Source organism: Aptenodytes patagonicus, chromosome Z, assembly GCF_965638725.1.
Source record: "Aptenodytes patagonicus chromosome Z, bAptPat1.pri.cur, whole genome shotgun sequence".
In the NCBI taxonomy this organism is placed as follows: Eukaryota; Metazoa; Chordata; class Aves; order Sphenisciformes; family Spheniscidae; genus Aptenodytes; species Aptenodytes patagonicus.
In genome coordinates this window covers 14,535,664-14,555,502 of record NC_134982.1, presented here as the reverse complement: position 1 = coordinate 14,555,502, position 19,839 = coordinate 14,535,664, and the positions used below count along the sequence as shown (strand labels likewise).

General features: G+C 37.1%; 1 protein-coding gene across 1 annotated transcript in view; it reads right to left on the bottom strand.

The window, feature by feature from the left end:
- SLC1A3 (solute carrier family 1 member 3) overlaps positions 1-19,432 on the bottom strand; it is a 69,921-nt gene extending 50,489 nt beyond the window's left edge. The window contains exons 1-2 of the mRNA XM_076361603.1: positions 19,289-19,432; positions 17,438-17,702 (exon numbers count right to left, since the gene is read on the bottom strand). Coding sequence (XP_076217718.1) covers positions 17,438-17,618 — 181 coding nt within the window. The 5' untranslated portion in view covers positions 17,619-17,702; positions 19,289-19,432. The remainder of the gene's footprint in view (positions 1-17,437; positions 17,703-19,288) is intronic.
- Positions 19,433-19,839: the final 407 nt, after the last annotated feature.

Below are 19,839 nucleotides of genomic sequence, written 5' to 3'. Positions count from 1 at the left end.
ACGCTATGGAAGAGAGCGGTGGGACTAGAAGGCATTTGTTTTAGTCTATTCATGTTCTATAGACTCAGGTAGTCAAAGCATTTTGCATAAATTATTTTTTTAGGTAAAAGTAGATCATAAACTGCATAGAGGAAGAGCCTCTGAATTATTCTTGATTAAAAGACCTGCTTTAGAGTTTCCCTTCTTTTCAATAAGGTTTTAAATTCCACTGCAGTGTTACTGATTATTTTCTTTTTATATGGGAAACACATTTCTCAGATATAAAGAATCCATCTGGACCCTTTGTTTCTGCACTTAATGAGCACTACATTTTGACAACTGGATAACAAGCAAATAGAGCTAGACCAGTTTCTTACTTAGGCCACAGTCCTGCAATTAGTTCCACATGAATTAATCTCTGCACTAGTACAAAGCCTCACTGAAGTTAGTAAGGGTTTCTGGGGCTGCTATAAGAACTAGTCCTTATGCTATACTATAAAGGCTTGATTATCTGGTCCACTACTGTCCAAGCAGTACAAAGTGGCCTGAGAGAGAATCAGGGCCTGAGTAGATGGCTGTTTGAATGAATATTATTGGTAGTGAGAGTAAGTTTCTGAAGCTCCATGTAAACCTGTTGAGCCAAAAATCACTGTTTTTTTGGTCCTAAAGTGCTCTGTGCATAATTACAGGGTTGCCCAGCACTGCAATTTACAAAAATAATTTCTGCAATGTGGAAAAAATGTGCCCTGGTAGCGTATTCTGGTGAACTGGGTCAACACCTGATAGTTACTAATTCTTCAGCCTTAATCTTAGCACTCCTATTAATTTATATGCAGTCATGCCTAAGCTGTAAGAACCTTTCTCTGACTCAGTTTCCCTGCTTGTAAAATAGGTATAGTAGTAGTTGCTTCACAGATGTTTCTGACAATTGTGTTAACATAGTGATCTTAGCAGTGCAAGAAGGAATTTAAGAAATTATTTCCTCATTGTAGTCTGTGGTAATGAAAACAGAACAGCATGATTTCACCAGTCTCTCTTGATTTTAGAATACATGGAGATGAAACTTTATTTTCTGTTCTGAGTTTAAATACCTAGATACTGGGTATTACATCCTGTCTGACAAAGTTTTATTAACAAAAATTATGAACTTGAAAGAGAAAAGTCAAACTTGGCAAGGTAGCTTTCACTTCTTTGAATTCACTTCTCAGAACCAACATTCACAGGTTTTAAATAGTGAGATAACAGCATACAATGATGATTTAAAGATAGACACAATGACAAAGTATCAAAATAAAATCGGGAAGTAAGACCTGGTAGGAGGTACTAAACCTTTGGAAGATGTGCAGTATTTCAACAACCATCCACATCTGTGTGTGTGGTAAGAGTTGTAGTGCTTAGTACCCTCCATGATCAAGCCTGAGAAGATTAAATACTGGAGCTGGCCTTTCTCAGAAAAAGTTTCAACTTTCTGATTAATTCTGAAAATTGTAATGAAACAAAGCCTTGTGTGAAACAAGCTCCCACAACCTGTTGTGCAGGTTTCTGTCTACCCTTTGTAACAGAAAAGAACAACTAATCAACGCTATCAGAGCCTGACTTCTCAAACGGTAAATGGTGTACCATTTCTGCACTGCAGGGAAGAGTAGATTTCTTGACAGAATTTGTTAGGCTTTTTCTGGACAAAAATCAGTAGTGCTTGTTTAAGTTAAGGAGCTGAATTCTATACATGTGTATAGTTCTATAACAGAACCATATTGCTGAATAAGTTATACAGTTCATAATGAAGAAGCAAATCAGAGTTACAAAAAGATTTTTGAGGTGTTCTTGTCAGTGATATAGTCAAATTTATGGAAAACTTGATTTGAAGATAATCCTGATGACAATCAGAACAATCCTTGAACTAAACCATTTTATTGCATTTTTATACAAATGTAGATGTTCAAAATAAAATTCAATCTGTATGAATACAGTGAAGAGAGGATTTAAAACCTGAAAGGAGCAGAAGGTGAAAATAATCCTGACAGTGATGGGAATGGGATGGAAATGGCAAAAATGATATGATATGATATGATAAGATATGATTTGGGACTGCTTATTCCTAAGATGGGAAGACATTGATGAATGACCTAAAGTTTTCACTTCTAGGCTGCAGTACTAGAAAGGAAATAATAAAGTCTTCATGTCAGGCTTTAAAAACTATGGGTATACCTGTAATTGCTAAGAAACAGACAACCTTCTATATAAAATTTCTTAAATGGATTAACATCAAAGTGTGATGAAGTGAGCGTTAAAATCAGGGTCTGAAGTAGCAAGACAAAAGTTAATACTTTTGTAATACTCAGTTTTTTAGAAACAGATTCGTTATGGAGATGATTCTTCTTTTTTGTTTGGTTGTTTTTTTAAAAAAAAATTGTTGTAGTAATCTACCAGAGTATCATCAACTTATATATAATTTCCTAAATTGAATTTGAAAATGAACTTTAAAATCATAGAATCATAGAATCATTGAGGTTGGAAAAGACCTCTAAGATCATCGAGTCCAACTGTCGACCCAACACCACCACGTCCACTAAACCATGTCCCTAAGCACCTCATCTACACATCTTTTAAATACCTCCAGGGATGGGGACTCAACCACTTCCCTGGGCAGCCTCTTCCAATGTTTAACCACTCTTTCAGTAAAGAAATTTTTCCTCACGTCCAATCTAAACCTCCCCTGGCGCAACTTGAGGCCATTTCCTCTCATCCTATTGCTGGTTACTTGGGAGAAGAGACCGACACCCACCTCGCTACAACCTCCTTTCAGGTAGTTGTAGAGAGCGATGAGGTCTCCCCTCAGCCTCCTCTTCTCCAGGCTAAACAACCCCAGTTCCCTCAGCTGCGCCTCATAAGACTTGTTCTCCAGACCCTTCACCGGCCTCGTTGTCCTTCTCTGGACACGCTCCAGCACCTCAACGTCCTTCTTGTAGTGAGGGGCCCAAAACTGAACACAGTAGTCGAGGTGCGGCCTCACCAGTGCCGAGTACAGGGGCACGATCACTTCCCTCCTCCTGCTGGCCACACTATTTCTGATACAGGCCAGGATGCCATTGGCCTTCTTGGCCGCCTGGGCACACTGCCGGCTCATGTTCAGCCGGCTGTCAATCAGCACCCCCAGGTCCTTCTCTGCTGGGCAGCTTTCCAGCCACTCTTCCCCAAGCCTGTAGCGCTGCATGGGGTTGTTGTGGCCGAAGTGCAGGACCCGGCACTTGGCCTTGTTGAATCCTCCATGGAGAAAATGAAGTTCTTAATTGTATTACAAAATGCCTTGGTCTCACAATGGTAGAGAGCTGTTTCACATGATTCTTTGTGTTGCATAGATGAAATAGGTTTCACACCTACACATTGGTTTAAACACCACATCAGTAAAAAAAAAAAACTATAACTCTTAGAAGATGAGAGATGGGGCTTTACTCAGATCTAAATGCTCATTCAAGAACTTTAGGGAAGCTTAAGTCTATCCTCCTCCTTGGCCTACTTAGAATCATTAGATATAAAAATTTAATAAAGAGAGAGGATTATTTTTTTCACTACTTCAAATAATTCATAATTTTAAAATAATAAGGAATTTTCTAACTGGCATGATGTTTTTTAAGTGAACAATAGCAGTGGTTTTGTTAAATAAGTGAAGTCTCAATTTTTAAAATGAATTCTTATGAGCTTCTGGTCTCTATCTTATTTCAGAAACACAAAGAAATTAAGACTGTACCATTATTTGGAGTTAACATTTTTTTAAAAGTCCATGCTCTCTACTGTATTTTCATGCAGAAACTAGAAAATCTAGCAGTATTACTTTTTAATTGATCAAAAATCACTCCAGGATATTTCAAGAGGAAATTACTAGGTGGTATATTCATGACAGTGCAAGAGCTGCCTTTTCCGTATTAGTGCTTGCCAGTTCAAACAGAACACACCAATAAGAGTTACATACACTTCTGCTTTTTACCAGTAAATCTCAAAACACTGTTAAATGAGGTCAGCATCAATATTCTTTTCTTTAATAGATGAGGTACAGACTTACTTTTTCTTTTCCAGAAGGAAATAGAAAACTTGATAATAACTGGAAAATAATACCTTAAACTAGGTAGAACGGTGCACTGAAGTAATAGCTGTTAATAGTGCTTTTCCAGAAAACCTTGTAACTCGCAAGCAAATAACATTTTGTTCTATAACAGAAATTGGGCTAGAGCCAGTAAGAGAATCAGGCTCCTACCAGTTTAATGGGACATTGTATATTTTTGTTAGCTGCACAGCCATTTCATTCTTATGTTCCTGCAGAGCTCTGGAATGAATGCTTTTGTTCTTTGGGTCATTTGCTTCTGCTTAATTTACCATTTTGTTCTGACACCTTTTCTTCTAACAACCAGTTTCAGATAAGGCTGCAGATGTATTTACTTGAGACAAACAGGTAAATAACTTCTCTGGTGATAATACTTCAAGTTGCTGACAAAATCACAATCATTTTTAATCTCTTTGCTTGCCACAAGAACCAGAGACTTATCAATTCACTTGCATGCTTTTGATTTGCGTTTTTTTGTTTCCATAATTTTATATTGAACCTTCACCCCACCTTCACCCCCCTTATATATCACCTGCTCTTTCCTTACTTTCTGATTTTCCTTATGTAGGTAGGGAGGTATGTTCCCTTCAAAACCATTTTGTTGAATACTAGGTACCTAACCGAAATATTCAATATCTAAATACTGCAGCAGAATTTTTTTTGTGATTGTTTTGTTACTTTTACTAATTTTATCTTAAAGGTTAGCTCTTATTATGCTAATTATTGTTTAGTAGCTAACTAGTTACTTTTTAAATTCATATAATTTAGGACCGCAGCAGAGTTCATGCTCGTAAGCATTTGAGCCTTATTACATCTCTTTGACCTTCTTTATCCTAAAAGTGTAAGATTATGACCCTCTTTAAAGGTCCTTCACACAAAGTATATTTGATGGGATAACCTAAAAAGCCTTTATGAGTCTTCATTCCGAAAAATGAGAAATGTCCTTGGTTCAGGAGAGACAGCTACAGGCTCTTTTGTCCAAGTCCTGTGGTAGGCAAATAACTAAGGTAAGGAAGGGCATGTATGGCATCAAACTGAGGGGAATAATGCTGTGGAGAGCACCAAACTGCTACAGCCAGGAAGAGAATACAATTTAAGCTGATCTTTTTTATAGAATAGAATAGAATAGAATAGAATAGAATAGAATAGAATAGAATAGAATAGAATAGAATAGAATAGAATAGAATATTTTCCACTGGAAGGCACCTACAACAATCATCTAGTCCAACTGCCTGACTCTAACACTGACAGCCTTGGGGCATCGACCACCTCTCTAGGAAGCCTGTTCCAGTGTTTGACCACACTCTTGGTAAAGAAATGCTTCCGAATGTCTAGTCTAAACCTCCCATGGCGCAGCTTTGAGCCATTCCTACGCGTGGGAATGTACAAGTACAATGCACTTGTACTTGTCAGATACTGAGATGAGCTCATCTGGGGGCTAAACCAGGGAGGAACTATTTTTTACTGGATTAGTTTTCTGCCAGATTAGTTCCCTGGATAGGTTTACCGCTGTGCTAGATGATGGTGGTGCTGGTGTGATGGCAAGGGAGGAAAGCAAACATTTGGGGCTGGAAATATGCAGCCAGAGACAGAGGTAGGACTGGCTTAATCAATCACAGAAACATACCCTTAGGCAACCAGTTACTCTTCCTATGGCAATCCAGATTTGGAGCTAATAGGTAGCTTAAAATTCCTTTAATTCTTTTCTTCTGGGGCTGAATTTAGAGCAAATGTTTTCCACATGAACTTCCTTCCCTGTTTCAGACCTGAAGAAGACCAAGTATCAATTGGCTTAATAAACTATTAGCTGTTATTCCTCTACAGCTCTCATCTGACAGAGACCCAGAAGAGAATCTCACAGGTATAGGTGTATATATTTTTGTGTGGTATGTTCCTTCTCTTTTAACTGGATGATGCCAGTGCACTAGAGAACTTAAGGACCTGTGCTCCAAATAGCTTTTATAGGTGGCTATATTGAAGTGGAATATGGGTTAATTTGTACAGAAATAGCTACCTCTCCTTTGCTTGAGATATATCATGAGGGGAGTCACGGGAGAAGTACTGTAGAAGAGCTAGATATCCTAGACATGATTGGGATTCAGAAAATTCCAGTGATATGATATATTGTGGTATGGGACGGTTCTAGCAGCAAAGTGATAACTTGCAATTTCTTGACTTAATTCTGTTGGGAAGAATGAACTACCTGGTTTATCTGTATATAAAACACATATCTACTTTACTGAGGATGCACTATGCTTATTGTGCACAAATGGACTACCCATGGTAGTTCTGGATGGCACGTACTGATTTGTGGCAGGCCTGGCACTTTCTGGGAGTGCTAAAGTCATTGCCCACATGCTACAGAGTCTACTGTGCATGCATATACGCACCCTGGGGCTCTCCGAGACTTCCAAACATCAAGCAATTTGTCTGAAACTCCTGCCTCAATTAAGCTGTGAAAGATCAGAAAACATCAGGCAAAAAAGCCTACAATTCCACCTGGACAGAATTCTAAGGCTGTAAAAAGAGACATGTCCAGAGAAAAGCAAATGTATAGTGAAGTAAGACTTACATTGATGTCAAAGAGTTGTTTCCTGCATCAGAAGAGAAGTCAGTGTGTTACCTTTGCTCAGGGGTCACGAGAGCGCCATGGCGCTGTCAGCTATACTGAGGAGGGACAGAGCTGCAGTGCTGCAGTCACTATGCATCAGGGACACCTGCCTCCTGAACCTGACCCTGAAGATTTGCTTTATCCAGTGAGAGATATTACCTTCCAAAAAAATCACACCAGACTTCTGACATCACTATTCAGTTACAATTTGCAGAGATCCAGAGGTAGTTTATAATATTAATGTATTTTATGGGCATTTAGAGCTAGATTAACATATATACATATGCACTTAATTCGCAGCTCAAAATTAAGACACTCAAAACCTCTGCCTGCCACTGCCTAACTCTGGAGGTGCCTGAACTCTTGAAACACCTTTATAGCTATAGCTGGGCACTTCCATGTTGCCTTTACTTGCAGACACAGCAGCTCCTTCTTGGATTTTGTAGACAGAGGCATACAGTTGGAATGGGGAGTCTGAAGCTGTAAGGAAGAACTGATGTAACTAAGGAATGAGTAAAATCATTGTTTTATGAGGTACTGCCTAAACCAGGACATTTCTTATACCAAATCTGAGGATGTAACAACATCTGAATGCTGTTAAAAAGTTTTTAAAAAAATCACTGAAATCTGTCCTTTGCTACTTCTTGGCTCCAGTGTTACACTCATACATTTTGTCCCTTCTCTCTCTAGTTATTTGGTTCATTTGCCCTTCTTCCCCAATTAGGAGGTAATTTTCTTCCTTTGATAACATGCCCAAAAGATTGTTCTCTTTTTATTCAACTTCTGCTTCTCTGTTTGCCTTCCAATTTTTTCTTAATTTTTTTCCTTGTTTTCCTTGAACTGTTTCTGTATTTATTTATCATCTTTGATTTCTCTTTTGTTGTTATTTATAAGACAAGCAATTGCAGGGCATTTGTAGAGGATTTGGAATGAAGAAGAGTTTTCACTGCTGGCACTGAAGCAGACTGTTCTTTATGGAATAGGGACATTCATCCTCAGACAAAAGACTTTATTGAAAGACAAACTACTAGTTTATATACACTTATTAATCTCTGAGCTATAGAAAAAATACTTTTGATGCAATAAATAACAAATAATTCTACCAAAATTCGGGAATTCTCTCTTACTATGCATATAAAAAAGATCAGGCATTCACAATACATGCCAGCTTGTATTTTGTGAAGTATTATTTAGAATTATGCTACTCGGTGCTTTACAAAGTTACTGCGATAACTGTTTTTTTCATGCCTGGGTTTACTTTGCTGCTTCACCTTCTTGACTAATATTTATGTTTTTAGTCGCATAAAGAATAGATCCCAATAGATAAGAAAGCTGCTCTTTTAAAGTTTACATAGTTCCTTTCTTACCTTTACATTTCTTTCTTTCCTGTTTTTCCTCAGCTGGAAACTGACATAGTCCTTAACAGCACCAAATTCTGTTTTTCTCTACTACAGTTTCAGCTGCCCATCTGTATTGTTTTGTCTTTTTTACAGTATAGTAACACTGAGGAATTGCAGTCAATGAGACTGAAATCCCTCAGTGCCAAGAACTTTGTGCAAACTTGCTCAGAAAACAGAGCTCTACTCTGAAGAACTTCTAGCATAGTTTAACAGAGAGCCTGAGGTTAGACATTGATAGTTGCCTTTATTTGTTCTTTTAATTCCACCTTAGACATACACTACAAAACAGTTCATTGTAGGCTTGGCTTCCTTGATATGCAGTTTTACACCCTCATTTGTGGGACATTCAAATTACACATTCCTAATCTCTGTGGAGCTAGTCCAACTTTTAATTCCTACAAAACCACCTGTTAATTTAGCTTAGTGCTGATAGTCTAAATCTGTAACTGAGATGTTTGCCACTGAGGAGTATTTTGTTGAGTCAAGATATGCCAATGCCAGAACTGTTTGGGTCATGGAACATAACTCACATGGCAGACTTTGTTAAATGATTTTAAAGAATCTTTTTTTATCCAGTATTTTGCTGACACATGCAAACAACCTGGACAGACTGAAAGGAAGCATTTCCTGTTGTAGAATACAAGACTTTTGCCATATCAGGTGTAAGCATTACCGGAATCCTTTATTTGTGTTTGATTTATCATTCAGTGCACTCATTCGATAAGGAAATCAGGTTCATGACTGAAATTTATGGAATCATGTTACCATTTTTGAAAAGATAGCTAGGATGCTTTCAGCCCCTTGCTGTGTGATTTTGTTAGTTGAGTCACTTCATCCCTAAAAACCTCAGTATGACTGAGAAACTATTCATAACTAGAACCTTCCATCTATTTAATTTACTGGTCAACAGCCTCTTTCAACACATCAATTTCCAAAAGTGTTTTATTTCAGTTGATTAAAAAGAGGTCTCATGCCTAACTTCTTGTGAGTTAACTCATCTGAAGGATATGTTATAGCATAGAGGATTAATTTAGTAGCCTCCATATAGGTTATGATACCTCTCTTCTCACTGTTAGGTGTTATTCAGAATGGCAGAATTTCCCTATCTTAAAGGTCACAAAAATGGCAAAGGGAAACGCGCACCTGGAATGATAATTACATAGTAAGTACCTGAGTCCAAATTGTGATGTTCAAAGTCCCTCTAGATAAAACAGCTTAGTTCTGGAAATCTAAAGTTAATGGGCACTTCTCCACTTGTTTGGGAAGACCCCTCACTTCTCACTGTTCTGCGTGTCTTTTTCTCAGAATTGCCATGACCTAAACATCTATAGGCCTAATTCCAGGCTAAGTCTTGGGGATCTAGAAACTGAAGACAACTGACACACGCATGCAGAGAATCACCTGGATTTGGGATGCCCTGTGCTCCTGTTCTTGTTCAAAGGATTATTTCACAACTTGGGGCTCCCTGTTATAGATGAGTGTTTTAGTCATTAGGTTAAAACATCATGCCGCCTTTTGTTCTCATGGCATATTTTGCCTTTAGAAGTCTTGCATTTCCTTCTGCCTGATGACACAACTTTGAAAGGAATGGTGGAATTGCATCCTCCTGTAACTTGCCTTTTGAAAGGAAAAGAGTAAGCCAATTCCTTAAGCACTGCTGACACCATTCCCAAGATGAGGGCTCTTGTGCTTCTGGATCTTGACTGGGTAAAATATCTGGCATGGTCCTGACTCACTCAGAAATGAGCAGGAGTAGGAATGCAAACCTGTTTGTTTATTGTTTTGTTTTTTTTTTCTTCCTGGCAAATTTTAGGCAGTTATATACTTAGCTTGTGGACTTGTGGGGTTACCCTTTTGAGTCTTCTAGCTCTCGCTCATGCACTAAAAAGACACCCAGCTCTGAGATCTGGATTCCATATGCAGCTTCCTTTGCTTATGTTTTAGGCTCTGAAGGACTAGATTGTACATCCATGTTTGTTTAATGTATGTATTCCCAAGTCAAAATTGTTTTAAAAGACATCAAAATGTATGCAGTAGCCTTATTTATCAACTGCCTTTGGTTACTACTCCCAGGAATTCCCTGATTAATGGTCCTGCTATATTAATACAAAGGCAATTTTATTCTTTTTTTTAAATTTAGTCCTTGTGAATAGTAAAACCAGAGCATTTAATAGACCCAGATTGAGGGACCAGCTTATGTTCCACTGTAAACAATGCTTAACACTTAAGTCCCATCTTTTATAGACTTTTTTTGAATAAATGAATTTTCAGTTATGCCAAGTTACAGTAAATGGTGAAAAACAAGCACACACTTTGTAACTGTCAAGCTGATTTCCATGTATGATCTTCTATCCATGCCAATAGAAAATACATAGACATGTCAAATTTCAAGCAAGAAAATGCATTTCTCAATGTTCAGAATTGAACAAGAATTCAAAAGGTGGATATAACTGCTGCTAAGAGAAAGGACATGGGAGAACAACCACAAGACATGATTAACAGTAACACTTTATTATCCTCCTGATTCTCCTGTTATCCTTCTGGTTTTCTTTGCCTCTTTTCCTGCTTTTAACTGTTTTCCTTTTCACTGTTGTACAGTTCACTGGACCTATTATGTTCCTCTTTTGTTAAAAAATTCTTTATAAAATCTATCATCAAAATAAATTTCTTTTGTATGGATTTTAAAAAGTTACACACCCTGTGGTTTCATCCTGTTGATTAAAACTACAGTGTCAATACAACTTCAAGTCTGACATGGGTTAACATAATAAATTAAATAATTCAGCTCTTAGTAAAATTTCTCTAGAATAATTTCCATTTTTTCTTTCCCTATTTTAAATAGTTTCGTCCCTATTCCACACCCTCTATTTTTTGTTGTATCAATGACTCATTTAAAACTCCTTGGTCAGGGCCCTAGTTGTTTTCTAATATACATTGTAGACACCATAGCATATTCTATGAACAACACAGTTGGAGAAATTAGTATGGGAGGGAGAAATGTCTTAGGTCCTCACTATTTTTTTTATTTATCTCTTGCATTGCCTTATTGCTCCAAAGCTCCAGGTTGAACTGAGCTGTAATATGCTGAGAAACAAATATATGACAAAATATGCTAAATCCCAAAGAAGCTGAGTTGTAATCTGAACGTGAATGCAATACAAAATCTGAAAGGAATGCACAGTAAATGAAAGGAATTGGGAGGATGGACAGAGGATGCAGACAACAAATGTGACTGCATGGATTATTTTATGCAGTTGGTGGTTCCAGAGCATCTGATTTTTTTAACAAGGTGTGAAAAAATAAAAAAGTCAATATCTCAGCTGCTGATCTAGAAGTCAGTGCTACAGTACAAATTATCACAATGCCTGAGTTTATATCTTACTTTTTTAGCAGCCTTATTAACATCCAGAAGATCTAATTTCTTTATTTACCTCTCTTTAATATTGGATTTTTTGGTATAGTTTTTCAAATGTACTTTGTCTGATTCACCTAAAAAGATAAGTATTTTATAAAAATATTTTTTCTTCAGTATCATAAAATCCCCAGAAACTCTTAGATGCCTGGTTATTTCAAGAAATTATGTGCGAAATTTAAGCCACATGAATGAAAGTTTCAGGAATTCGTAAACAACTGAACATGCCATCTTCAGCTACACCTTCATTGTGGCCAACTCAAAAGCATTCCAGTGCAGGTGACAACTCATTCTAGCTTTACAATAGCTAGGGTGCTAGTAAGGATATAACAACGTTGAACATTTGCTCAGCATACAAATCATTGGCACCTTGCTTATGATTTTGTACTGCTTTGCAGTCATCATAGTGACTACAGTGCACGCCTACTGAAAAGTGGAAAAGACTGGCAAGCCCTAATACTAGTTCATTTGATGCTGAAATGTCTTTTTAGTCCCCTTTGATGCTCAACACAAAATTTTCTTGACAGTCTTTGAGATGACTACTGTTTCTGTTGTAAGATATCTTTTGATAGCATGATTGCCATATTCTACTGGCATTCAGGGAATTTTCTTGTAAAATCTCTGAGAAACCATGTAAACATCCTAAATGTCTCATGCGGTTACTGTCCTGCATTCCACCCAGGATAGCCTTGAAATCTGCTTTGTAAGAAGTGTATTACATAAATAAATTTAAATTTAATTTATCAAGAATGTTTTGAGAATCTCACCTTCCTTTTCACAATCTGTATGCAGAGTGCAGTGAATGTATGTTTCTCTGGATTGTTTTATGACCATTCAGATGTACTACTTTTGAGCACCACTTTGCAAGTCCTTTGATTTGACAATTTAGAGCAAATAAGATGGTAGTAAGGCTATATTTAGCACATTTTCTATCTTTACTGTGCATATATGCACAGCTGCTGTCTCCAGAATGCACAATTGTGATTCACAAAGTAGCCAAGTTTATTGTTGTTACTCTGTGCCATGTATGGCAGTCCAACAACCAGTGCTGTTTCATTTCAGTAACACCAGAGTGTATGATAAGAAATTAAGATTGTGATAATAAATTTACATAATTTTATTTTGCAAGTAACTGCTAAACTAGTGTACTGTTCATATTTTGCAGTCTGACTTTTATTACTGGCTACTTAATAGCAGAATTAAAGTTCTTTGTATTTCTATATTTCTATATTTTCTGTATTTCTTTGTATTTCTATACTTTTTCTCCTTTTTGAAAAGGATTATCTCCTCTGAATTTTTAAATGTTACTCTGAATCTTACAGTGTCTGTTTATGTTTTTTTCCCAAAATTGTAACTATTTCTTAACTTCAAAAAGAATTAAGATTTTGCTTAGCAATTTTTTTGGAATGTTACTTAGGAAGGTTTTGTCACTCAGTGAGAAAGCAATTGTGCTGGGCAGGTTCTTTAGGAGAGCATTGGGACAGAGGCAGCTTCTGAGTTCAGCATAAGTAGAATTTATTTCAATTTAGCTGTCCCCAAACTGTCTTGATTTTCTTGTATATATCTTAATCTTTTGTATGGTATCACATTTCTCTCTTTATGTTTTAACATATTATCTCACATAGGACTCACCTCCCACAGCTGTTTCTCCTATAATGATGGATCTTTGCTTTGTTCTCATGCAAATGTTACCTTAGAGTGCCTTAGGCACTCGTCGTGTTCATTGTCAGTGTGTAATGGGGTCAAATACCCTTCTCTAGGTATGTCAGCCTCAGTCTTGAGTGGATACAGAGGATCTACCACTAGCAGAAAAGGTGTCACTTCAACACACAAGAGACTGTCTTTTTTGTGGGCTTTTTCCAAGATTCTGTCTACCTGTGAATTACAAACTTGTACCTCTTAAGACTCATTTTAAACTATTGTTCAGACGAGGAGTGTGTTGAGATAGGAGAATCTGCTACTCTGCACAGCTTTTCACTGTTCAGATATTTTAGGGGTTTTGTGGGGTTTTTGCCTTCTCTATTATGAAGGAACATCTGCAGGCTTTATTTAACTCTTTACTTTTTTTCAGGGACATGACATTGGCAATGCCTTCATCTCTCCTGTCTTCTTCCTGTACTTTTAACTAGTTTTTTTTATAAAGATGTTGGAAAGTTTTGGAATCTTATATACGGTGCATGCTGTTGAGGAACAGATGTTGTATGGGCCTAGCTCCGTTTCACATCCATTGTGAGATTGCCCACAATTACAGAAGACTGGGTTCAATGACACAGCCAGTCCTGCACTCCCTTCGGTGGACAGGTACCCAGAAAACAGAACTGGATCCATCTCCGTGCCCCTTGAATGTCCCAGTGGACAACTGCAGCATATCACTTCAGCAGTGTAAAGAGGATTTTAGCTAATGATTTGGAGCTATAATGGCTTCATAACTATGCAGAAACTGCTTTTTACAGTACTTGCTCCACAACCTCCTTCTACTTCACTGAGCCCCTCAGTTAAAACTATTTCACCCTGAACAGCTTCTCAGGATCTCTGCTCAGCAGCTCTGTGTGTCTCAGAGCTTTACTTCAGTACAAGTTCAGAATCCACAGGAGATTCTTTGGCATTTAGGAGTCCTGCCAGAGTAAAGTCTGGACTCCTGTGGCATTTTTGGAAAATGGGAGGTAAGTAGCAGAGAATCAAGACAGTCTGCTGAAGGAAGGGTCTCTGAAAGGAAGGCATTTTGGGGACAGGATGATGGAGCTAAGTAGCGTGGGAGAGAGGGCACTGCCTGAGATTTTGCCAGTAATTTGGCTAGCACTTCAAAGTTTGTAAGACTTCCTGCAGACTTTCCATGAGCCACCATGACCCCTATCCTACCTTAAATTGCTCCTGGTCATCGTGACGCTCTGAATTTACCAGTGGTCAGCTTCCCAAATTCGCCTCACATAATTGTTCTCATCTACTGGCTCTTGCCAAGATCTACTGCAGAAAACTAATTTAGTATTTCTAGATGTACCAGAAGAATCTGAAAAACTGCATCATAACTCACTTATTGACCATGCTTTTCTCAAAGTTTCTCAAAGGGCTTGAAAGCGGTTTAAATTTCACTAAAAATAGCAACAACGATGATAATGACGATATGCTAGCCAGACCCTACCTATGCAGAATGTGAAGTCAGGAGGACCTTTCTTGAAGTTTTTGGGAAATGGAGAATAGTGCTAAGTAATTCTCAATGTGAATTATAACTTCTTGCATCTTCATCATTAGGTTTTTAAATATTAGTTGGTTTTGTATTGTAGCAGCTAGTGAATTCAGTTCGAAATCAGAGTAACAGCAGAAGTTAGGGTAAATGCCAGAATATCTCTACTCTGTCTGCAAAATATCAGTATGCAACACAAACAAATGCATGTTGCAGCTACCCACTTCGTAACAAAGTGCATGTTTCCACAGACACAAACTCAAGTGCCTGTTATAAACTACGGTCCTGAAACTGGGCTAAGACATATGATCCTATCCCCTTAACCTCTACCAGCATCAATCCTGCTCAGCAAAGAAAGAAATTGGAAATGCTCTATTAAATAGGCTTTTTCATATCAGTCCCTTGACAAAAGAGGCCTGAAAGAAATGTTTCTGAAGAAATGTTGCTCTCTTTAAAGCTAAAATTTTGCTTTTCCCAAGTTTAGTCTTTATGAAAATTGCTGGACTGACAGCCCTAAAAACTGGTCATCTGTCTGTTTAGATTACAGAGAGCATTAAGCATTATTTCTTGTAAATGATTCAACTCTGGTCTGAGTATAGTTTTGTTTCCACCTACACTCACATCCAAGCATCTCTGATGAGACAGCCAGTGATGCTAATTGGTGGGTTAATTTCACAGTGTTGATTACTGTCTGCTAGGAAAGGGATCATGCCCATCATTGATTTTCCAAAGATCACCAAACAACTGAGAGATTATAACAATTTAGTCCTCGCCAAACTAGACAGATGGAGTTCAACCACTGAGTGTTTTCCAAACTCTTTAGCCAACTGTTCCCTACTTCTGAATATTTCCACAACAGCAAAAAAACAAATCTTACCTTTTTATGAGCTACCAAGTGTGAACTTACTGTTCTGATCATATATATACTGTAAAACTACACCACAAATAACAAATGTGAGAAAATTTTGGAATATTCTGTCATAGTAATGAGAAGACATTTTTCCACATATTACACCAGGTATATCTATAGGTTCATGAGAATGAACAGTGTTGGAGCAGCCGGCTCATCCCAGGCCTCACATTATCATTAGTTCTCCAACTTCTGTTCCAGCCTTACTGGCACTCTGCCATTGCTGTAGGTGGTAGTGTGGCTGTGGGCAGACATTTGTCACTAGTCATCTAAAGCTAACTGGAACATGCAGTAACAGTAAAAACACTTCTCCAGCCTACATTTCTGTTCCCACATTGCCAAATTTATGGGATTCACACTGGAGCTAGATGACAGTGAAAAAATTGCAAGAGCACGTGGGTCTTGTGCAGTATAGACAGGTGACAATCTAGGAATTGCGTTCCTTTGAGGTTGGACAATGTTTCAAAACCTGCTTAATTTGTTCTGTGTTTCCTGACCATTGTAGATAAAATACCTACATTTTTTACCCCTGATATTAATGGGAGGTTTGCATTGAACAAATTCTTATTTAGGAATCAAAAGCACTTGTGATCAAATGCTGTTGATAAATATGAGAGACTGACTTTTCTATTATAGCAACAAAAAGTACTTTATTTTACCAATATGCAAATTAATGTAATTGTCTCCTAGAAAAAGACCATCAAACCTGAAATTAAATTAAAATAACCCTGCAGATGTAGTATCAAGCAACAATAAGGTAAAGCCCTAAAATTTTAATTCCTAAAAAAACTGTAGAAACATGGCAAGCAGATTTATACGGAACAGCATGATCAAGGACATTAGGGCCTACATAGGTGTAGGATATATACCCTTATCTTTAAGCACTAACATTTGGGTTTTCATGAGCAGATTCATAGTTTTATATTTTGAACTAATTAGAAAATAAAAATGAAAGTAGTACCGCAAAGCCGTAATGTTCTTGCTCACACTATAAAGAATGGTATTTCATGAAACATACGGTGTCATTTAGAAAATCCGTAGTTAAAGGAAAATTACCAAAAGTGATCACATAATTATATAAAAGAAAATTTGTTTAAAAAATTGTATGTTTTTCTCAGAAGATTCTCTTTCTAATGTAAATTCAAGATGTGTAGCAAAATTTTAAATTTACATTTTGGTGCATTCAAAATCTAAAAGCTGTTTGATGTTCTGGATTCCTCTCCATATACTCTAAAAAGGCATTTAATCAGGTGCTATCTTGCAGTCCTTTGAATAAGTAGCATTGCCATTGTTGCCCCAATTGCATCTGAAAGATGCATGTGTAAGATTGTGAGTGACTGAGAGAGCATAAGCTTGTACTTAGGTTTAATTGTTTTGCATTTATCAAGGGAAAACAGAAAAGATTGAGGCTCTGATATATACCTTTGCTTAGAAATGTCACTTCATTTAATTCATTGAGGACTTCTGTTTGTCATTGCAAGGTGTTATTTTTTGATAGATTAGGTAAATAAAAGTTATATCCTGAGCATTTTGCTGCAGCTGGCTTTGGTAGAAAAAATTTCATTAAAAACATTCAATTCAGTTATTGTATCTGATTCTTTAAGAGAAGAAGCCATAAAACAGCTAATTTTTTTACCAAAATTCTCCTTAGGAATACGAGAATAATTAAAATGACTCTTCCCTAAACTTCCACGTGCAGCTGTCAAAGCCAAAACTCTCCAAGCCACAACATTCTTATCAGTGCAGAAGAATTTGGGATCTCATTTGTAATGCAAATCGCCCAGGCAAATCATCATTGTCAAATGCATTGGAGAACAGAATATTCCTATTGAACAAATTACTCACCAAGAATCACAGCAACAACGGTGAAGAGCACAAAGGCATTCCTCAATAAATAACTTTTAACGTCATCCTTTGTTATGCTCTGCACTTTTTTTTTTGCCAAAAGTGTACGTTTCCGGACTCCTTGTTGAATGCGTTCCATCCTACTTCCAGTTTTTGGATCTTCTCCGTTACCTTTATTCATCTATCTTGCAGAAAGTTTTCTTTTACAATTAACTTCTGTCAATATCCCTTCAGAAAAATGGAAGACTCTTTTCCTTGGGAGGTACTGGAGAAACATGCAAGAAAAGAAATATAAAATATTGCAATAAGATTTTAGAGGAATGATTAGCCATATGTTTACATGGAAGCAAATATTCTTCATGTTTCAGTAAAACTTATATGATTTGTAATATCTAAGTTGTTGATTGCCATTTTTCATAAATAGCCTCAATGACTGTTAAAGAAGGATTATATGGACTGATCAGATATGTGTCCTGTGTCTTCAGAAATTAATCTGAATTGCTGTCATGCTGTAAAAAAAAAGTTACATGGAGTAACTTTTTTTTGCAGTTGCTAGACATATACTAACATAAAATTAGTACAATTCTTAGAAGTGTACAGTGTATAATGTTTAAAACTATCTGTCAGGCTTGCTTTTCATTTGTTTATCAGGCCCATATTATCTAGAAAAAATTCTAGCTCACCTTCACATTAACCATTGGAGAGAAATATTTTGCTTGAACTGATATATTTAAAATATTCTGCATTTCAGATGTTTTTAAATGGTTGACTGCATTGGCTGAATTCCTCCTTTTCACATGGCAAAACACAGCAGGAATAGTTTATTTATCCCTCAACCACTATTTAGAAGATATGACTTTGGCAGTTTTATGTTGATAACATTCATCTTTGAAGTGTATAAACTATTCCGAGCACATCTGTAAAACATCAGAAGTTATATCCCACTTAGCTTGTTGCTTCAGACTGTAATACAAGTTCACATTGCAAAGTAATGCTTAGCTTGGCCTGACAGCAATTATGGGGATATAGTCTGATTTTAAGAAATCACACACTGAATCAACCTTAAAATGTTTTAATATTAAAAATCCTTCATTAGGACATTAATTTTCATTTTAAAATGAATTTTTTGTGGCTGCTTGGTATGTACTTATTTAATAATGGAGCCTGCACAATTTTCCAGACTGAGAATTCCATTTTCTGAAGTCTTAGTTAATACACTGGCATTTTTTATGAAGAGACTAGAAATTAATAAATGGATAGAGTTAGTTGCTTCCACTGAAATCTCTCTCCATTTGTATACAGTCCAACTCTAACATCTTACTTTTAATAAATCTAGTGCCTAAATACCTTTTTTTAGGAAGCACTTAGAATATAAATACACAGGGACTTCAAACAGCATGTTTTAGAGGAAATACCATGTTGTAACAGATTTATTTTGATGGGATTTGATCGCTGCTTCTACCATATGTTTCAAGATTGGCACTTTAGTGCAATATCCTCTCTGAATTTTAACAGATTGCTATAAGCTTTGCTTCTTTAGGGAGTGGAAACATTCTGAGACTGAGCTAGATGTTCAAATTGGTACGTATTCCAGCTTGGACACGACTACTGTGTGCAAGCAGGATTTTTTTCAGAACAATGAATTTTAGTGTTTTGTAAAAAAAAGAGATTTGTTTACAGTGCCTTTTCTTTCCAAGATGATTAATGCAGGTAATCCGTCCTTTATAACTTAAGATCAAGAAACAACATGGGCACAGCCGAAAGGATCATTACATTAAGTAACATACAAAGGCAGAGAGTGAAAAATTAGACTTTGTACTCAAAACCCACCAAACGAAACTATCGGCTCACCTTTTCAGATCTTCAGTACTCTAGGAACACGGTGGTGGCAGATAAGGTAGGGGTTTCCCAGCAAATACAACAGAGCTGCAGAGTTGAGCGAGCGGGAGAGAGAGAAAACTGACAATCTGCATGTGCTCTGGAATACGGCAATTTACTATCACTGTAACTTAAGGAAAGGGGAGGAGACTGTTAGCCCAACTCTGAAAAAAAATAAAAAACACATCAGAAGAGAGGGGAAAGCTGAGCTTCTGGAATATTGATTAGTCTTGGCACAGTGAAAGCAGGGTCACTTTCTTTGTTTTTCCTTTTAGACCACTTTCACGCTTTGTCAGTTCAGCTTCGTTAGACATGCAAAACCAGAACCCAGGAAGAATTGAAGGATCGCGCGCGCACACACACACACAGAGAGCAGGGGAGGCTGGAGCTCTCCTTTATTAGATATTCCAGACTGGAAATCTGAAAAGCCTAAACATAATTATATAACACTATTCCTGTGCTTTTTAAAATAAATGGTAAAATACGTGAGCATGCTAATTTGTTCTAAAAAGAGACATGGTGTG